General features: G+C 34.7%; 1 protein-coding gene across 4 annotated transcripts in view; it reads left to right on the forward strand.

Moving 5' to 3' along the window:
* The window catches only part of DGKB (diacylglycerol kinase beta), a gene marked incomplete at both ends in the record, with an annotated part of 316,588 nt that overhangs the window by 169,554 nt on the left and 127,058 nt on the right, over positions 1 to 19,976 (forward strand). For all 4 annotated transcript variants that reach the window (XM_084260022.1, XM_084260024.1, XM_084260023.1 and 1 more), the window contains one exon: positions 11,637 to 11,701. In XM_084260022.1, coding sequence (XP_084116148.1) covers positions 11,637 to 11,701 — 65 coding nt within the window. The remainder of the gene's footprint in view (positions 1 to 11,636; positions 11,702 to 19,976) is intronic.

Here is a 19,976-nt window from a genome sequence, read left to right on the forward strand (position 1 = left end):
GAAGCAGATTGAGTTATTGTTACCAAAAAAGTGTGGTCCTTCATCTGTAAAAAATGTTTATGACATAACTGTCTGTCCTGGAGTTCAAAGAAATTGTCCCATTCGAGTTCTTTGCAAAGAAATTTTATGGGCCTAGCTGACCATGGAAATAAAAGCATAGTTTGTAATTTTTGCTCACTTATAATATTTCTCCTGTATCTATGTGACTCCATGGTCCATGGCTTTTTTCAAACTGAGAGCATTATTTTAAGGGATGCTGGCTTCAGAGGAGAAGGAAACAATTTTTTTTTGTTGTTGTTCTGCTGTTCATGCTCCTGCATTACAGCTTGCTGCACCCTCAGCTGATTGATCATTTGGAAAGTTACTCTGTAAACTAGATAATTAATTTGGGGAATTGTACCCCAGTATTTAGTGTAAATAACTTATTATGCTTGAAAATCTTATCTGTATTGGAAATCCTGAGTAAATGGGACTTAGGCAAGGAGTTTTTATGCAGATATAGAATCCTCCCAAACAATTTGAGGCTGAGGATACTGGTATAACATATTCAAAGCTACCATGAAAGCCGTAAGTTGCTAAACAACCGTGACGCACTGAGCCTGTCCAGATGGTTAAGCAAAAAGCATTATGCAAGTGCACACTCGGGAGAGGGAATTTTTTTTTGCTAGAAAAGTTAAGGAATTTTTCAGATCTACTCATCATACACTTCTCTAGACCTTTTCAGCAGTCTTCTGCAGACTGGGACCTATGGCGTATGAAAGGCAACAAAAACATTTTTTTTTATCCTCTTTGAAGAATCAGTGCAGCACTTCTAAAGCAATATGGACATTTTGATTTCTTGGGTTCAGAAATCCATATGTGTGAAATCATAGTCAAGGGCATTAGTTCACTTTCCAAGGTTTCTGACTGCATCAAGAACCATATTTTTATTTTTCAGTGAGATTGCTTATTACTGATGTATGACTACATAAAGCAACAGTGAAAAATAGAATCGGTAGTTTCTGGGTGCTTTTTCTTTTCTAGCTGAAGCCAGATTTAACTGCGTATTAATTTTGTTAAATACATTTACAGTTCTTAATTATTAGTGACCTGGGTACAATAAAGGGCAATTTTTGTTGTCACTAAGCATCAACATTTTGGTAATAACCTTATTCCCCTTATACCACATAATAGAACCTCTCTGTGGAATAAATAAATGTATTTAACCTCAAAGCCTTTTAATGTCGAGACTATGAAAATGCATACTGCATAACCTCTGTGTGCCATACATCATCTCTGAAATGATCATATCTGTAAAATGTTTTACATACCTAAATTATTTAATCAAAGCAGCCATAGAGAAAGCTTGATCTGTTTCAGGAGGAAAATCAAATATATAAAATTTGATTTTCCCCTCCCTGGCAGTGTTTAAAGCCAGGTTGGATGGGGCTTTGGGCAGCCTAGTCTAGTGTAGGGTGTCCCTGCCCATGGCAGAGGGCTGGAACTAGATAGGTTTTTGCACTCCAGGAAGGAGTCTGGCCACTTACACTGTGTATGAAGACCAGTATGCATTCGCCTTCAAAGTTACAATTATAGAGTAATAGTAGCAATAAAACCAATATGTGATGAAGATGATCTATGAGGTAGGGTCTAATCTGTTCAATCTAATACCTCTATAAACATTGAATTGTATTTTTGCAGTACCCTTTTAGGTAGTCAGAGAAACCAATCTGTTGGGGGTCAGCTTGGCATGAGTGACTCCTGTATCTCTAGCTCATGCTTGGAGGCTTTTCAGTTACCCAGGCATTTTCGCACTACTTATTAAATAGGTTTGTCTCACTTTGATGTGAACCTCTTCTGCCATTTTGCTATGACCTCACTCTGCTGTAAGGCAAGCTGGTTCTAGGGAGAACCAAGCCATTAATCATTCCATTAGTCTCTTCTACTGCTTCTTCAGAACTTGGAAGCCCTTAAAGGCTGTGCAAATATTTGTCATGCTTAAATGCATGAAAAGAGTAGGATACATCTCATTTTTTCCCTACCAGGACAGTATTATCTAGTGCCTCCAAGAATGCTCTGCAGCTACTGTCATTACCTTCCCACTGGATCCCAAGTGCTTACTGGTTAAAAAGGAAGTGGTCTAGATCAGTGGAAGAGAAAGGAAGCTTTAAGTAACCTCCATAGAAGCCTGTGTGGGAATGGGGAATCTTGTACTCTTTGCTCAGACTTCACACCAAGACTTGTCACCAAACAATGGCAAGAACTGAAGGCTTTTGTTCTTGTTCTTGTTTTGACACCGTCACCCACTCAAACTGTAGACAAAAGAATTTGCCCTCAGTGTGTGGTGCTTCCATGGCTTTAATGTGTAGTCATCTAGAACTTACATCAGGAGCTTGGCAGTGATGACTTGGTTTTCTTTCCATGTGAAACAGTATTCTACAACTGCACACTTAACAAGAAGCTTATTGTGTAGTTAAGATTAAGAACACATGAAATATAGGCAACATAAAGACTCTGCTTGAGTTAACTGCACTTCTGTGATGTTGCATTTGAGCCTAAGCAGTCCTGAATTCCACGAGAAAAAATGGAGCTTATTCTGGTATTCCATATATTTTGCAGCATGTTTTTAAATAGCAGACTACAGAAGTAAAATATACGAAGAAAAAACTGTGCAGCAAAAGAAAAGGAGAAAACGAATATAGTAATCTTAAAAGCAGTATCAATTAAACAGGTTTTTTGTTTGGGTTTTTTTGTGGGTTGGTTTTTTTTTTTTGTGCAGGGTGTAAATCTCAAATAAAAATAAAGGCCTGTATGCCAGTACATTGTTGGTAGGTGGTTCTTGCATCTGAATGTCTAGCCTTATGACTCAGAGACCATCGAAAGAGTAAGTCTGAGGACAGTGTTTTCTTAGACATAACACTTATGCTGAATACACTGAACAAATATCTTAGTCATTCACAAAGTCTCTGAAGTCATCACTTGTTCATCAGTGGAGACACTTGGAAAATGCAGGCTAGTGGTGTTGTCAGGGACTCTGCTCCTGTAGGTCAGAAAAGTGCTGGTGAATTTATCTGCACTGGGAAAAAAATGCTGCGGGGAGAATAGAAGAAAGTGTACTGACACTGATCCTGGAAGCTGTTGTCAGAGATAGAAGTTCTGGAATAAGGTTCCAGGAGAACTGCCTGAAAGGGAGAGAGCTGGCATTAAAAGAGCTACTTATCAAATAATGTGGAACATACAAGATAACTATCCTTTTTTAAGGGCAAAAGCTCCCAGAATTTTGGCTCATTTACCAAAAGTCAAATGGAGAAGACAATGAAGGTGAAGTAGGTCAATAATAATGTAATTAGAAAAGGTGAACAGGGAAATCCTGAAATCTTTGCAAGGAAGAAGCTTGACACAAATGAAAAAAACACTTGAAAATGAAAGTCTGAGTTATGAGGAGATGCAGAAAACCTGTGTCTGCTTAGTTGGTATTACACAGGTGAAGACAAACCCGAGAAAATAAGGTAGAAGGATTCAGAAACTATTTTTATCAAAGCAACACAAGAACAAGTGCAGATATTGAGCAGAAGTGAAGAAAGTTGCTTTTACACCTTCAAGAAAGAGCTAAGAGGCTATTTAAAAGATGTGAGGGAGAGGATCTTAAAGTTTGTTGTGAATTAGTGCAGTGAGAGAGAGAGAGAGAGGGAGAACATCTGTAACTAAATAATCTAATATCTAGTCCTAATTTATGAGTATGTTGGGGTTTTTATGAATTAATATTTGTCCAATAGGGAAGATAATAAATAATATTCTAATGCAAAAATTTAAATTTCAAATTGTAAACATAATGAATGAGGAAAACAGTGACCTTTTTCAATTAAGAGAAAAATATTCTTTCAGAGTGTAAATCAATGAGAGATGTTTCAGGGTTAGCATACTTCTTATAAAAATAAATATCTGCTATGGAAACAAATGAATAACATAAATATGTATGAAAATTATAAGGCTGTGTTGCCAGGGCTTTGACTAACAAGTTATGGGGAGTTGCTAAGGAGAAGTCAGGTGAACATTTATTATTTGATCCCTATCAAGCAAATGAGCATAAAAATGGGTGGTGATACAAGATTTGGCTTGAACCCCAGTGAAGATTTCAGAGGACTCCTCAAACTGCTGCATTTCAGGCATAGCTTCATAAAGTTGAGCAGCTAGATGTGCTCCTAACAAAAGATTTCCAAACAATGATTGAAAACAGAAATTCATCTACATGTTTTTTGGAAGAACCTTTCCAAAGAGTTTAGTTCTTGCTGTTGAGCATATCGGGACGATAAAGATACCACCCTGACAGTTTTGGCACCTAAAATTAAGGCCTAAACTTAACCACTGAGAGTATTACACTAAAGCCAAATTAATCAAAACTCAAAATAACAATACTCAAAGGGATTTTGTTTTTTTTTTTTTTTATTAGGACATTGTTTGAAAGCCATAAATAGGTTTTTGAAGACAAGGTATAAGCAATTTATCCTTATCCCAATAATAACTTTTTCTTTGTGATATGTTTTTAATGTGATTGCATTAGTTAGTATTTCACAAAAAAATGCTTAGTAATTTTTTTTAGGGGGGAGAATTACTCATTTGTTTCCTCTTTAGGCATTCATTTCAAGCTATACAGGTTCTTAATGTAAACTTCATTGCTGTGCTTTTTACTGAAGATATCTGAGCCATCACTGTGTGTTTCTGAAGAACAGACAAAATAACAGCCAATTTCGTTACATTGCATCTCTTACATTGACTTTCAATCTGAGCTGTGTCCTTGATTGTGTTATGCTCAAACTCATTGTGCAGAATAATTTGGGACGATTTCAACATAGCAGTTATCAGAAATGCTACTAAAGGTTTACCACAGAGGTCTTTTCAATATACAGATATTTAATACACTCTCAATATGGCTATGTTGGCTAATTGCCACGTGATCACTTTTCTTCTGTTTTTAGTGACCACATAAACACTCAGCATGGATCTAGAAAAACCCTTCTCTAGTTACAGTAAATTTAGGGTGACCAAATATAAAGAAAGGAAGATGTGCTCAGGAGCACAATGTATCCTCAGCAGAGATCATCTTACAGGGTACATGTCCTCTGCGTTGTATTGAGTCCTGGAGCACTGTTTGTTTTAGTCATCTACTCTAGTAATAACGGAACTGCCTTATCTTCCAGTCTTCTTTGATGGCCCATGAATTTGATTAGTAATTTAAAAATATGGATACATAGAAATTTAGTGTAGTTTCTAAAATCCAAAATAGCTCCTCGAAGAAAATCCTTGAGGTACTGGTAGAGAGGCTTATATTACAGGACTAGTCCCTAGACTGGCCTTTACACAGCTGGGACGTGTGCTTACCCTATATGAACTGATCAATAGTAAATTCTGATGAGTCAATTTGTGTACATGTCCACTAGTTGGATGTTATAGTTAAACATAGGGAGAACACAGTAGTGGTTTGGGTTTTTTCACCAACAAATCTTACCCTGTAAAATGGATCCTGTGTCTTTGTGAAATATTTCTAGTACTAAATTATGTATATATAGTGTCAGAAATTCAACAGAAAACTGACTTCACATGAAAAGGATGGGGAAACATGCTTACATTTGAAGGCCCATTCCAAATATTTTGTTATTATTTCTAACTATACCATCTTCTGGTCTTTTACCTATGATTTATAAATACTCTGGTTGCTGATATTTCGTCCTGGGTTTAGAGATATTACTTGTTTAAATGAGTATCTAAAATATGAACTGTCACTTGTCTTAGTAATACATGTAGAGCTGAAATGTATTTAAACATGACCATCAGAGGGCTGGCTGTTAAGAATATCACTGACAAAATGAATAGCATTATCTTGACAGTTTCTATGTTTTTCTTGGAAAACCAGGAACACAAATTTCTCAGATTTTTTTTTTTCCCCAGAAAGTGAATGTTCATTAACTTTTAGTAAAGCTGTATCCAAGAGTTTGAAATCTCTGACCTTCTCAAGCTATCACCTTTCTCAGATACACTTGCTCAGAATATCATGAAAAAAATTACTATCATAATTATTGTTTAACCAAAAACTTATGTGTGGGTTTTTTTTTTTTTTTTGAGGATGCTAGAATTTTTTTCTCTCAGGTTAATGCACATAATTGAATCAAAAATACCTGGAAATTACATATGAAATGAAGACTTGATTAAAACAAGGCAAGACCTGACCTGAAGCTCCTTCAGTACCTTTTTTTCTAGATTTAGATCACTGAATGGTTCAGTACTAGCTTACTTGAGACTGTGGATTGTTATGGGGTGGGAAATATTAAAACAAATGATGTATCTACGTTTTTTGCTTTTTGTGTGTATGTGCAGACAGTAGAACACATAATCATAAGGATGTTTGTTTATTTAGAAAATAACTTCTAGTTTTAAAGCCACTGCAGCAAACTTTTCTTAATCTATTTTCAATTATATTTTTCGTACATCTGTACTATTCCACATTAATAACTGATGTGTGCTAACTGGTTGTTCAGGTTAGATTTGCATTCTGATCCAGAGATTACAGGTTGCTGAATTATCCCTTAAGCTTCCTAGCCTTGTGGATCCATTAAGCCTTAATTAATGAAGGATCTTAGAAAAAAAAATAATCAGACCATTTATATCCAAAGAAGATGCGCATTGGTCATTTGTTTGTTCACCAGCATAAAAATTATTATTTAATGGAAATTTTAATCACAGCAAGCTTATAGATAGACATATATTAAATGCATTAATCTTTCTATAAGGTTATTCACAATGTATAAGGTTACTCCTCTGAAAAGACTGCTTCAGATTGCTTTCCGGTAATGCTAATACCCATTAAAAAGATGAATATATATGTGTGTAAGTCAATCATAAGGTATTAAAGAGGTGTAGCAACTTAAGCTTCTTTTCTTCTTGGCAGGTCACTTTGAGAAATGTCCTAGTTCAATTAAAATATTTTTTCCATTTCCTAGGAGTAGATTCAGATATGCTCTGTCTGTTCTCTATCTTCACTGTCAGGATTTAAAACAAACCTGTGTGAGATATAAGAAGGATAGTTCAGCTACTTCAGACTCTGAACAGATTCAAATAAAGGGTGTATATATGTGTCTGTGTCTACATGTTCATCACACATATGTCCATGTTGAATTTTTGGGAGATAAAGAGGTACTTTTTTAAAAGTATGTTTACAATTTTGTAATTTTCAACTGGGATAAACTGCATCGTGTGTTCTTCAAACACCCATTCCTTCACCTCTGCTTTCAAAATGCTACAGCAGTGAGTGGAAACCATCAAAACTAGAGAGGCATACAAAAGGCAATAAAGCATGGTAGTTTTTTTCAGATTAGATTGCTGATGCTGTAAAATGAAAGGCCAAAGAAATTATCATAATCTACACCATTGCCATATATTACATCTGACATATAAATAAAGAAAAAAATTATATATCTTAAGAAAAAATTAAGTATTTAGACTAATAGCATATGACCTAAATATTCATATATTATTCTCAGAAACATAAAATGGTCTAATTAGTTACTTAATTCTGGTTTTAAATGCTCTCTATCCAGCATTACTTTGTGCACCAGCATTGATTTTGATGTGAAAGTGTTCCTGAAATAGTTATCTCCATTCTTGGATGTTTGGTGAAAAATACTACAATGCTTTAAGTATAAAATGGAATTTGTGGCTGAAGCATGGTACTCGTTTCGTGTTACAGTGATCCCATGAGACCTTCCTCCTCCTTTCACCTTGCAACCAGCCTGACAGCATTGTCCCCTCAGATTTTAATTAAAAATAAAGCTCTTGCAGATTTTAGGCATGTTTGTATGCACTTTCAATGTGTTACTTTTAAAAATAAAAATTATTTAGAGTCAAGTATAGTACTGCTGGAAAATTGTATTTCAGGCTAGCATACAATTTATTAATAGAAATGAATAAATAATGCCCACAGGTGGTATTAATTATATAGTGGTATCTGCCTGTCAAATGACCTTTATAAAAAAAAAAAAAAACTGTTCACTTGTTACCTGGATAAGTAATATCATAAGGCATGTCAGTTTGCTTTACTGACTGCTGGGTTTTCTCTTTTACATCAGTTTTATTATCAAATACAGAAGTAGTTTCTCATATTTTACTGGCCATGCACAATATCAAGTAGCTGGGGAGGTCAGCATTGTCAGGCGGCAATCTGCAAACACTATTCGACTTACCATGCTTATGGATATTGCTCTGGTTTTCTCTCTATTTAATTAGGTGATTTTAATATAGTTTGTGACACAGAAAGAAATTCATTCTTTATTGGTCCAACAATAGTTGTAAGCTCTACACAGGTTAGGCTAGATGCCTCTTTTTGAAATGGCTAAAATGAGTCCTATTTCAAAGGTAGGTGAACCAGCTGACAGTGAAGGACCCTACACTCTCCTCATCCAGAAATACAAAACTTTAATGACTGTTCCTTGGGATTCAGGGGTGCAGCTCTTAGGAGACAGAGCTTGCATTCCTACCCCCTCCCAAGTTCCCATTACTTTTAGTTCTTCCAGTCATTTTTCATTCATTTATACTAGGACTCATGGTACTATCATATACAAATAAAAGATGATTGACATTTGGAATACAGAAAATTCATTTTAGGTTTTTCTTTTTTCTCTCTTCTTTTTTTCCCCTAAATCAAAGTGTTATTTTGCTGACATTTAACCAGCATGGGATGGTTTCAGGTTTCCAGGTTTTCCTGTAGTGTGTGTGGAGTTACAGTTGGGAAGAGGTCCCCATGCTAACGAATCAAAGGACTCTGTACATTGTGCTCAAGTGTTCGAAAGAGCAGTTGGGCAGTACAACTGAGCAAAACCTTAGCAGATCCCCTTCTTCTGAGCTGTAGTTACTACTCTGGCTTACTCTCCATTAATAAAAATAGTCTTTCAACAGCTTTTGTATAAAATCAGTCTGACGTTCCTGTCTTGTGTTATGCCTGTCAAAATTAGCTTTGCGTATTACTTTTGTTACCTCTAGGCTCATTAAGTTAGTTGATCTGTTTTGGAGTCAGCAAATGTTCAGGCAGGGGAAAATTTTGATCAAATCAACCTTGCATGGAAACAACTGCCTGTTTGCCATCTGCAGTGGGCATTGATCCCTAGCTTGTTTGTGCCTTGCATTTGTTATGCATGAGTAAGCACATTAGCCTTTTCATTTCATTCATTAGACAGTTAGTCCTTGATTAGTGTTTCCTAGTTTCTGTCAAATACATTACTACTCCTTTATTCATTCTGTCTTGGGCCTGTCTTTTTCTTTTGCTTCAGAGTGCAGAAAATTAACTGTTAACCACGACAGTAATCCTTTTATTTCTTTTTCATATAGAACTGGCTAACAAATATACTTTTCTAATGTTGGCACATCTAATGTTGGGATAAACTATGAATGATGGGGTCTTTCTAAAGTTAACAGAGTTATTACTCTAGTTCAGCTGGCAGGCTTTGTTTAGAAGTGTGATGTCTCAGGGTTTACTGTCAGCTTTATTTCATCCCTCTCCAAGAACTGTAGGATCACCTGGATACTTTTTGATATTAGCCTTATAAAATTGCACTGTGCATAAAAATAAATTTAGAGTAGTGATGAACGCAGTTTGAGAATATAACACTGAAAGTTCCAGCTGATGGTTTGGATGACAGGACAGAGCAAAAAGGCATTTTATGACTAACCAAGTTATTAACCATTTTTGCTGTAATTTCCTTGTAGAACAGTCAAATGTTAAATGTCCATTAAAGATATATAACAGGAAAATAAGTAAATAACCAACAAACTCTATACATGTGTAGAAGCTACATAGTGAAATCATTGATAAAGTTGGTATTTCAGTGAGGCAAGGATATTGAGTGATGCCAGTAACTGATTTTAATTGATCAGTGTTCACAAGATGTTCCCTAAAAATTCTGTACTATGCTACATCATTGGGTACTTAGAGTGCATCTACAATATTGTCACTTTTATTTTATTATTCATAATCTTAAAATTTTATTTAAATATTATCAACCTGTCTGAACAGGTTTCTCTTTGACATGATTTTGAACTTCATACATCTATACTTTCAAAGTACCTTTAAGTTAGTAAACCAAACCTGAAGGTGGTTGGGCCATGGGGTATGCACTATTTAAGCTATAGGTGAATTAAAATATGTTAGTCATAAGGTGTTGCAGCCACATTTAATGTTATTAGGTACCTATATATCTGTACTAAAGGCTTCCTTGTTTATTTGTGATTTATATTACAATTGATTGGTTTAAATAAAACTTATTCTAAACAAAATATTTTAACCATGTTTAGAATCAGCAATAAGATAAAATTTAAGTATCTCCTTTTTTCCTCCAAATGCAAATTCTAATTTTTTGAAAATAATTTAAAACTTTGCTAGATACAGATTTCATACTAAATTTGATACTTCTCTAAAATTCCTAGGTTTTATATTTCCATAATCTTTTAAGATGGTAATTAATGTATTTTTTCTTATACAGAGTAATTGATTACAGTGATAGGTTTTGTCAAACTCTTTTTATGTGGAAACTGAGATTCATTTAAATTTCTAACTGAACTAACTCTTCTTATATTTGTATTCCTATATATGAAGTATTTTAAGACATAATTATAAAATCATGGACCAAATGGATTTTTCTGTGACTATTATCTCGTTTAAGACTGAATAGTTGGTGGATTTCATACTTTTAACACCTCCTTTAATAAATATGTTAAAAGATGAAAAAACTTTTTACTTTCTTAATTCCCAGTTTGCAAATTTTTCATTATTGATCTGTGAAATAAATCTTACATGATCTGGAATGAGGAAAACATTCTTTTCTTATGAGCAAAGAAGATAAAAAAGTGCTGTGAAAACTGATTCTAGCACATCGGTTCCAAATATTCTATTTTCAGCAACTCCCACCACCATAATGGTTTGGTTCTTTTTAAAATGCTGTACATGCATGAGGATTTCATACAACGACTCTATTTCACGTACTTGTTATTTAAATGTATTGTTAGCATAATTTACTATACTTAAATGTATTTTTTATAAAATATATTTAATTTAATTTAAAAGTCTCTATTTTATATTAAAAAATCAATTTTTCCCCACATGATTTCACATCCTGACATAAAGCAAACAGGGCATCTCCTGGCATTTAGTTCTTTTTTCTATCATATTTTACAGAAAACTATTGAATGTCCATATGCAAATAACAAGGTATACAATGCTGCTGAATCTCTCACTCAGCTGTACCAAAGGAATAGATTTCATTGACTTTATTTAGTATTCCAGCAAAAAAGAACTGTATGAATGGTCCTGTTAACTGTTGCCATATCTGGGTGATATTTGCTGTACAGAAGTCAAAGATGCTTTCAGTAAACGTAACAATCATGTTCAATGATGTAGACTCTGACAAGTAATACTTAATAAATAATCAAGTTCAGATATATCCTGTGCTTGGAACAGTGTACCTGTAAGCTTTCTAAGTGCCAAGAGTATTGCTTTTCTTGAAAATGATGGTTCACAGAGCACCTTACAAATGATACGCCTTGTTTACAGTTATTGTCTTAGGTTTGACTGTTTTCCTGTCACGATGGATTTACGGTTTTCTTTTTCCCATTAGGATGCTTCAATTGCCCACAGATTCCATATCATGAGAGAAAAACACCCAGAGAAGTTCAACAGTAGGTAAGAATGTAAAAATCTTTGCATATCAAAAGATTCTTTCCATGTCATTAAGGTATGTTTTGTGAGGGGTTAAATTTTGCACATCCTTTTAAATATCGATTCTTAAAAAAGGGAGGAAATTGGTGCATTTTATATGAAGTATATGCTCACAGACTGCTTGTAGTGTAACTGTTTTATATCTGGTATTTCAACTGAAGTGAATAGCTTTATAAATAAACTGTTCTCACATGCGAAGTGTTTGACTTGTAAGACTAGCATGGACAAGATGATGCATTGTGGTATCTGAGAATCCCTGAATTGACACTTTGCCATTAGGCACTGAAGAACACTTATTAGACAGCTGCAGATGGTGATCCTTATGTTTCATTCCCACACGCACACTGGTACATTGACAGGGGGCTCTTCCATATATACTCTTAGTAAGGGCATGTGAATGCCATTTTACACATAAATGCTTTTATCATTAAACAGCTTTGAATATGTAAAAAAAAGTCAGGAATGAGACTTTGCATCTGTTCCTTGTGTTTCTTTTTGAATTTGCAATGTTATCTCAGAGCTTTTCTGGAGATTAAAAATGTATTACAACATGTTCTGTAAATTCACCTTCTTTAATATGTGGTTTGTTGTGTAGATAATATTCATGATGCAATACTTATGTTTCTCTCTTCTTATTTAGGTAATTTAGCACATAAGTTGTAATGGCTATATTCAGCATCTCAGAAACTTTAAATAACATTTAAAGGCACGTAGGGACAGGAAAGTAAGACACGAAATTATTGGGAATAAACAAGGAATGCCTGGAAATAATTATTAGTACAAATATTTTGTCATTTTGAGCCTACTTACAAACTTTCTCTAGCTTTCCATGGGGATGACCTGGAAAATCTTGTGTAGATGCAAATCTTCATAGACCTTAGGATGCTAAAATACACTGTTTGTGCTTCTGTCTTAGAACAGTACAGAATGATGTTTGAATATGTTCAAATATTATCTTCTTACTGGTTTTATGTTGAAAGGATAAATTTTACATTTAACAGTCAGAGATGAGGGCTTTTTTGTTAAATGTTCGATTTGTTTAGCATTTGTGCAATGACATACTATGAACCAGAGTGTATATTTCTTTTTAAGTTCCACAGTAAACATGTATTTTCTATGACCTCCTCTTCCTACGTCCAATGCTTCTCATTCAGAAAGAATTATACTGTGAAAAGATCTGAACTTAAGCCTGATCTGCACATCCCAATGTATTATACTCATTCAGCAGTACTACAGATATTGGACATTTAGCAAATGCAGATATTCTAGACCCTGAAGATGAAGCTAGTTTATCAGTGGTCTTTCTGCATATTTTCAGCGGTTGGCAATTATAATTTATAAAAAGCTCAGCTAATAACATGAGTTTCAGATCAGATTTCATGTCACAATAAATCATATGCCATTAATAACATCTGCTAGCAGACTCACCTTGAAATTCATCTATATTTTAAGGAACCTGATGTTTCTAACATTATCTTAAGGAAATTAATTACAAAAATATATAGTTCCAGTCCCTACGTGCTTTGGTACTGCGATATTGAAAGAACTTGAAAAAAGCAATGATTCACTGGCTACTGAAAGACCATTCAGAAAGATTATGCATTTCTAAAAAAGAATGTAAAGACTTGAGTAAAGTATTGTAGTAGAGACTGATGTTTTAAAATGTTTCCCTTCTACATTGAAAAAAAATAAGGATTTCTATTTTGATTGAATATAATTTTCCAGATTATGTTAGTTCACAAATAGTTTGTTCCACTAACAGTTATTTGCATGTGGCAACACTCCATAATATGTTGCAGCAGCATTTTCCTGCAGTGTGTGAAAATAAACCCCTGTTTTAGATGTCTGCTAAACTACAAGACTTAGTTCACCAGAGTGTGGAATTTTCTGTGCAACCTAAGTGATTTAGGATCAACAAGTTCAACTCATGTCAGATTCACAGTGGGCTGCATAGTGATAACCCTGACGCTTCTGAAAATCCTACATTGTCACATGCGAGTATCTCCCATTATGTAAAAAAATAATTCTTTTGTGGTTTTATGTCAGTTTTCTTTTGCCTGATTCTCCAAGGTTTTGAGATCCCACAGTTTTGTAAAGCAGGTCCTTGCACTGAGGTTCAACTCTGAAAGTAAACACATAAAAAGTTTCCTCACTGAAGAGAAACTATAAATTTACATTGTGCGCAGAAGTCTTTTGAAACCCAAGTGTGTTGTATTTGCTTCAGTGAAGTAACTTAGGTGAAGTTTTGGGTTGGAAAATCTTTTGCTTTAAATTCTGGTAATGATCCTCAGATTCCTAAGGATATTCCTTGATATGCTGATCCCAAGTTTCATGTGTAAATAGAGCACACCAGTATGGAAACTCCTGACATGCTCTTGTGTGTGAAAGCAGAATCTTTCTGCACTTTTTTAGCTTCTCAGAATGAAGATGAGCGCATATCACAAGGCTTAGAAGGAATGTTTTAATGACTACAAGCCAATATTGTGCAATGCTTTGGAACTCTGGCAGATTTTGAAAATTCAATGTTCAGAGACTTTGGACACAAAGATTCAATATTACTGAAATTAAAAATAGAAATAAATAAATAAATGTGTGGATTTCTAAACTGCCTAGAGATACTTAGACATTTAGCTCTTTGGAATATCTAAGATTAAGTATGTATAAATAAGCACATTGTCTGTTTTTTCTTAAATCTTAAAATGACTTAGCCACTACCTTGTGACACATCTTTTCAATGAAACACCTGGTTGTTTCAGATTCTTATTAAATTGAAATCACATCCCTTTGTCAAAATGGTCTTCTCTGTTCAGAAGCTTAAATTTCACTGAAAAAAACCTTAATAAATGCCTTAATCACTTGAAAATGTTATACTTGTAAGCTGCAATATGGAATGGCTCCATATTGTTTTCCAAATAAGTCTCAGCATAAATGTCTGACAGTGATTTTAAAATATTCTTTACTTCTTTCTAAAAATGGATCTTCAGGAGAAGAATGTTTATTCTTTTCAAATAGAAATGAATGGAAGTGAGAACCCAGTAGCATCTCACCCCTGTCAAAAGCATGAATCCTAATATGCCATTTTAAGTAATATTATCTTCAGACCATTAGCAGACATTATCAGAAAGCAGTACTGACATTGCATTAAGATTTAAATGGGTTCATAAAACCCGGAATTTCAGCTGTCACGTTACCCACTCTACAGGCATGAAGTGCTGGGAACGTTGTGCTGGAGAAAGCAGGGTTCACTTCCCAGCCCCTCCTGTTTGAGCATAGGGTCACATTTTCTGATTTCAATGTGGAAGAGCTGAGTTAACCCCGCAGAGGGGTAGAAAACTTGCAAAAGACAACATTCCAAGTAACAGTATCATTAAACTAGGACATACTGTTGAAATAACGATTCAGTTAGGCCAAAATGCCCTGTGGGGAGATATGTGTAAACATCATAGACTCGATGCTGGGAATAACAGATGTAGTAGTTATGTGACTGGAATATACACACAGAAACAAAGAAAATGTTTAACAAAAAAGAATTCAAGTTGATATTAACTATTGTAAAATGATATTCGGTTAAATTAGGCATACTAATTTGAGTCTCTGGCACACAGTAGCATACAAGGTATTTCTTAGGCTCAGTAGACTGAAGTAGGATTCATAAACTGCATTTACAGTCTTAAGTATATCTTCTATGAGATTTGCAAACATCAGTCTATTTTCCTCTTTTATGAAGAAATTCTAAGCAGAAATAGATCCTATTCCTAATAAATGGATTTTTATCATGTTCTTGATCATGAACTCTTAAGCTTCCCTCTCAACTTCCTTAATTATGCTTTTATTTTGTCCCAATATCTATTCACTTCATCTCTAAGGAAATGTTTCAATAATGGAAAATACTTATTTAGTGTTTGCAAATGATCTCCAAGAGTATGTGTTCTTTTAATGAATAAGAGTAAAGGAAGTTATGCTTTTGTTTTGACCTACATGTTATGTGATGCTGGTTTAATCTGGAGCAGTCACAGTAAGAAAATGTGGAAGACATGGCAGGTAAACGAGTCTTTAGCAAGTTCTTCCATGTGTCCTAATTTGAGTACTGCATTATCCAATATAGTCATAATAGTGTCATATCTAGCCTCGTAGCAGGAGAGTTAGAACGCAACGATTCCACTTGCATACTGGAGAGTCCCCAAATCACTTGATGTTGATAGCAAGTACTAGTTCAAGTTTGGTGACTGAATGACACAGATTTAAAAAGATCAGTGTAAACATTCTTCCTCTTTTTTTTGGTTTGGTTTTTTTTTTGGTTTTTTTTTTTTTTAATAAGGCAACCTCAGTTTAACAGCAAAATAGTTTGTCTTGGGGTGAATAAATTGCTTCATTCTCAAATGCACTTACTTAGCCTTGGTTTTGAAATTGTCTTATCTTAGCTTTGAACTTAAAATTCAAAAGGTTTCATAGAACAAAACTGTTGGGATATTTTTCGTTATTATTCCAGCTTTTCAGCTTAAGTGGTGGAGTCTCCTGAGTTGAATCACAACTGCATATTTGAAGTGAACGTACTAAGCATCAACTCAAAATTCCTAATTTGCAGACATTTCAGTCTCTTTTCTTTAATGTCTCCTTCCTCTCTGGTTGTGACTGAGCTGAGAACACTTGTAAAGAAGACACTGGCCCCACGGAGAGACCAGATTGCAGACATCTGTTACCTGTCCCATTGAACCCACAGGTTTCTTTTCATCAAATGATAAGACTCCAGGGAGCAATACCTCTGAACTCAGGCAATGTTACTGCAATCATAGTCATCAGAAGAAGCAACACAAGGTGAAAAAAATTTATGACAGAGTGTGAAATATTTTCACTTGAGCAAGAGATGGCTTGTAGTTAGACAGCTTACTCTGTCTAGCTCTTGGTTATAATGTTTATAGACAGAAAGAGAAATCCCACAAAGAATCAACATGTTCTGTTGTCAAATTTCAAGCATGTAGTATCTCATCTTTCGAATCTAAAAATGCCTGAAGTGTGTAATGCATGCTTGAGTTTACCGATCTAAGACAAAAGAAGATAGATAGGGTATAATGCTGATTCAGCCTACCTGTGTCTACAGAGCAAAATGACAGCAGTGTGGATCTGCAGTGTCTGCACCCATCTCTGATACAAGATTTCACATTTTCATAATTTCTCCAGAAAGTGCTAATGGGCTAATGCCCTCTGCTTGAGAGACTTCTTACTTTCTTAAACGTGATCCTGTAGTAGCCATCTGGCAGGTTGGTGTGGCTGGGGAACCTCAGGCTTGGACTCGTAAGGACTGTAGGCAGTGTGCTGTATAAAATATATTTTATGTAGGCATCCATAAGTCCTGAGCATTTCAAAGTACGTCACTGTACATCTCTGCCCTAAGCGGAGCAGTGAATTTATGTCTGTATTCTCAGGGTCCCCAGCTGTCAATTTCACTACTACAGGACTAAAACAGGGTCAGGTTTTGTACTGATATAATGGTAAGGGCTATGTGTTTATTGGACACTTCTCAGGGTCCTCAGCTGTCAAATTCACTACTGCAGGACTAAAACGGGGTCAGGTTTTGTACTGATATAATGGTAACGGCTACCTGTTTGTTGGGCACTTCCATTGGAAGAGGTTGTTGTCACACACACACACACACACACACACACACACACACACACACACACACACACACACACATTCTTCCCCCATTCTGCACTTTTAAACACAAACAACAGAAATATGTACTATAATATTGACAAGATAGGGGAATGTAGTGGATTTTTTTCCTTTAAGGAAAGTTAGGTGTTTTAAAGATACACAATGATACCTAGCTGTTAAAGAAATAGTTGATTCAGAAATTGTCAAGTAAAATATATAGCCATGTTAAAAGGGGAAAAATTGTTGCATTGTCTTGGAGAAAGGATTGTTTAACATGGTGGAAGATCATATAGAGGGATTGGCCCAGCATGCTTTCTACAAGAAACAAACTGTTGATTCACAGCAGATCTATCCATATACTATAGGCCAAGGTCAATAAAATTAATTTTCTTCAACTGATGTCAGGTAGGTAAAAGAATTTATTGAAGATTATATTTCATAACTCAGAGTAGTCATTGAGCCTTTTGTATGGATTGAAGTGCCTATTGGATGATCCGCACATTCTTTAATTAATTAAACCTGCTGCCTTTTATTACTATATGTTAATGGCAAACAGCTATATAGGACTTAAATCTCAATCTGTTCCACTGTTTAGTCGCACTGCTTGAAATAACAAAAACCCTGACAGAAAAAGTTCTCTGACTGCTTTCATTTGTAATACATTCACATGTGAAGAGGGTCTGTAACAGAGATGAGAAACACCTTAACAAAACTACCAAACTACAGCTTGCTACTTATTGCTGTTAAAATATGGTCAGGTATTTCTACACAAATGAATAAGGTTATTTTTCCTGATTTTCATGAGCACACACTAACTAGAATGCATTATGATACAATTGGGTTTTTATCGAATATTACCTGTTTGGGGGGTGGAAGGGTGACATTTTTGTAGTCAGACCTAGTGAATACTAAAAATGTAACTTGCAGCTGATTTTCAAACTTCATTTTGGATCAATTAATCTTGAAATCTCTGAAGTAAATTGCAAAACTTTACCTAAGTTTTATGTGGATATTTTTCATGTTTACAACAGATGCTGGGCTTTTTAAACAGTTAAGCAGCAACCATTTCTAATATACATTACAAAACCTTCTTTCAAAATCCAGTCAAGGTTGCTAAGTGGCCACAGTGCACTTATGTATAATATTATTGACAATATCCAAGCCATTAAAAGCAATGAAATGAATTGTTAAAGATTAAATTTTACACTTCCTACTTAATAATCATAAACACATTATTCTTTAGTACAAAGAAATTAAAATTTAATCAAACATGAAAACCGTTACTCTGAACTGTGGGTGCTTTATGGGACCTTTTTTTTAAATCCTTTAATTCCAGTAATTAAGCCCCTATTTTTAGAGAATGTTGTTATCCAGGCATGTACTACAGCACATAGATAATTGGGAGAGCCCAAATACTCCTTTAGTTCATAGATTGACATGATATACAGCATGTGCCTTTGCTTGCCTTGTAGCTAAAGTTAGGAGAAATTGGTTCCCAGATTTGCGTCAGATCCAAAGTCTTACAACTAATATACCCCAGGCTTTCAACTCTACATTCTGAAATTGCAAATTAGTTTGTGTCATATTACAGAGACTTAGGTAATTGGAAATCACTGAAAAAAAATTAGCCAATCATCCTAACCCTATTTTGGTACTTCTGTTCAAAATTCATTTTTTGCTAGATTACCTGGAAAGTAATTCCTTCAAGCAATATGCCAGCCCCTGATTAAGTAACCTATGGTTCTTATCTTTGATAATTATGTAAACTGAAGTGATTTTAAGTACTTAATGTATCTAATAAAAAGCCTGTGGCACCACGTCCCATCACTTTAGAGAACATTTCCCATTTTCCTCTTTATTCTGTTTGAATAGAGTTTGCTTGGCTCATGTCTATGTAAATAATCGGACAGATTTCTGATCTGATTTCAAATCTTTTATTTTTATTGCAACAGGTTACATAGCCCTTTCTAAGTAAGCTGTAAAGCTAGAAATATTTCCAAACTTATATAGTAAAGTATAATTTGTCTATCTTACAATATAAGATCAATCCTGTGGATATTCCTCAGTTAAAATATTGACTCTCTTTAGCATTGATGTACACATATTTTCTAATTCTATTTTTATATTTCATTGTATTTTAATTAATTTTTATGTTTTGTATTATATACTTATACCCAAAGTGTGTAGTTTTTTTTAATATCTTTGCATATATGTGTGTGTCTCTGTGTATGAAATTGCTACATAGTTTTAAATACATTATCAGAAATAAAAGGGGGGGGAAAAATCACCCGAAAAATATATTCGCTGACTTGGTTGTTTAAAGAGAATGTCTATGGCTTATTCTGATATGTGACACTGCTACTATCGGAGCCAAGTTTAAATAAAAGATAAGAGTAGTTTGAAGTGATACAGCCTGTCTTTCCCTCGCCAGACATCATTGTCTGCCTAACAAGAGATCTGATGTGTTTTGCAAATACTGTTTTAGTGATTTACATCATTTGAGATTAAATCACAAAATTTCCTATGTTCTTGCCCTTCCTTACATAGGCTTACTCATATTAAGATATTTCTGTAAACTAGCACT

This window comes from Gallinula chloropus (assembly GCF_964237585.1).
Source record: "Gallinula chloropus genome assembly, chromosome: 2".
Classification (NCBI taxonomy): domain Eukaryota; kingdom Metazoa; phylum Chordata; class Aves; order Gruiformes; family Rallidae; genus Gallinula; species Gallinula chloropus.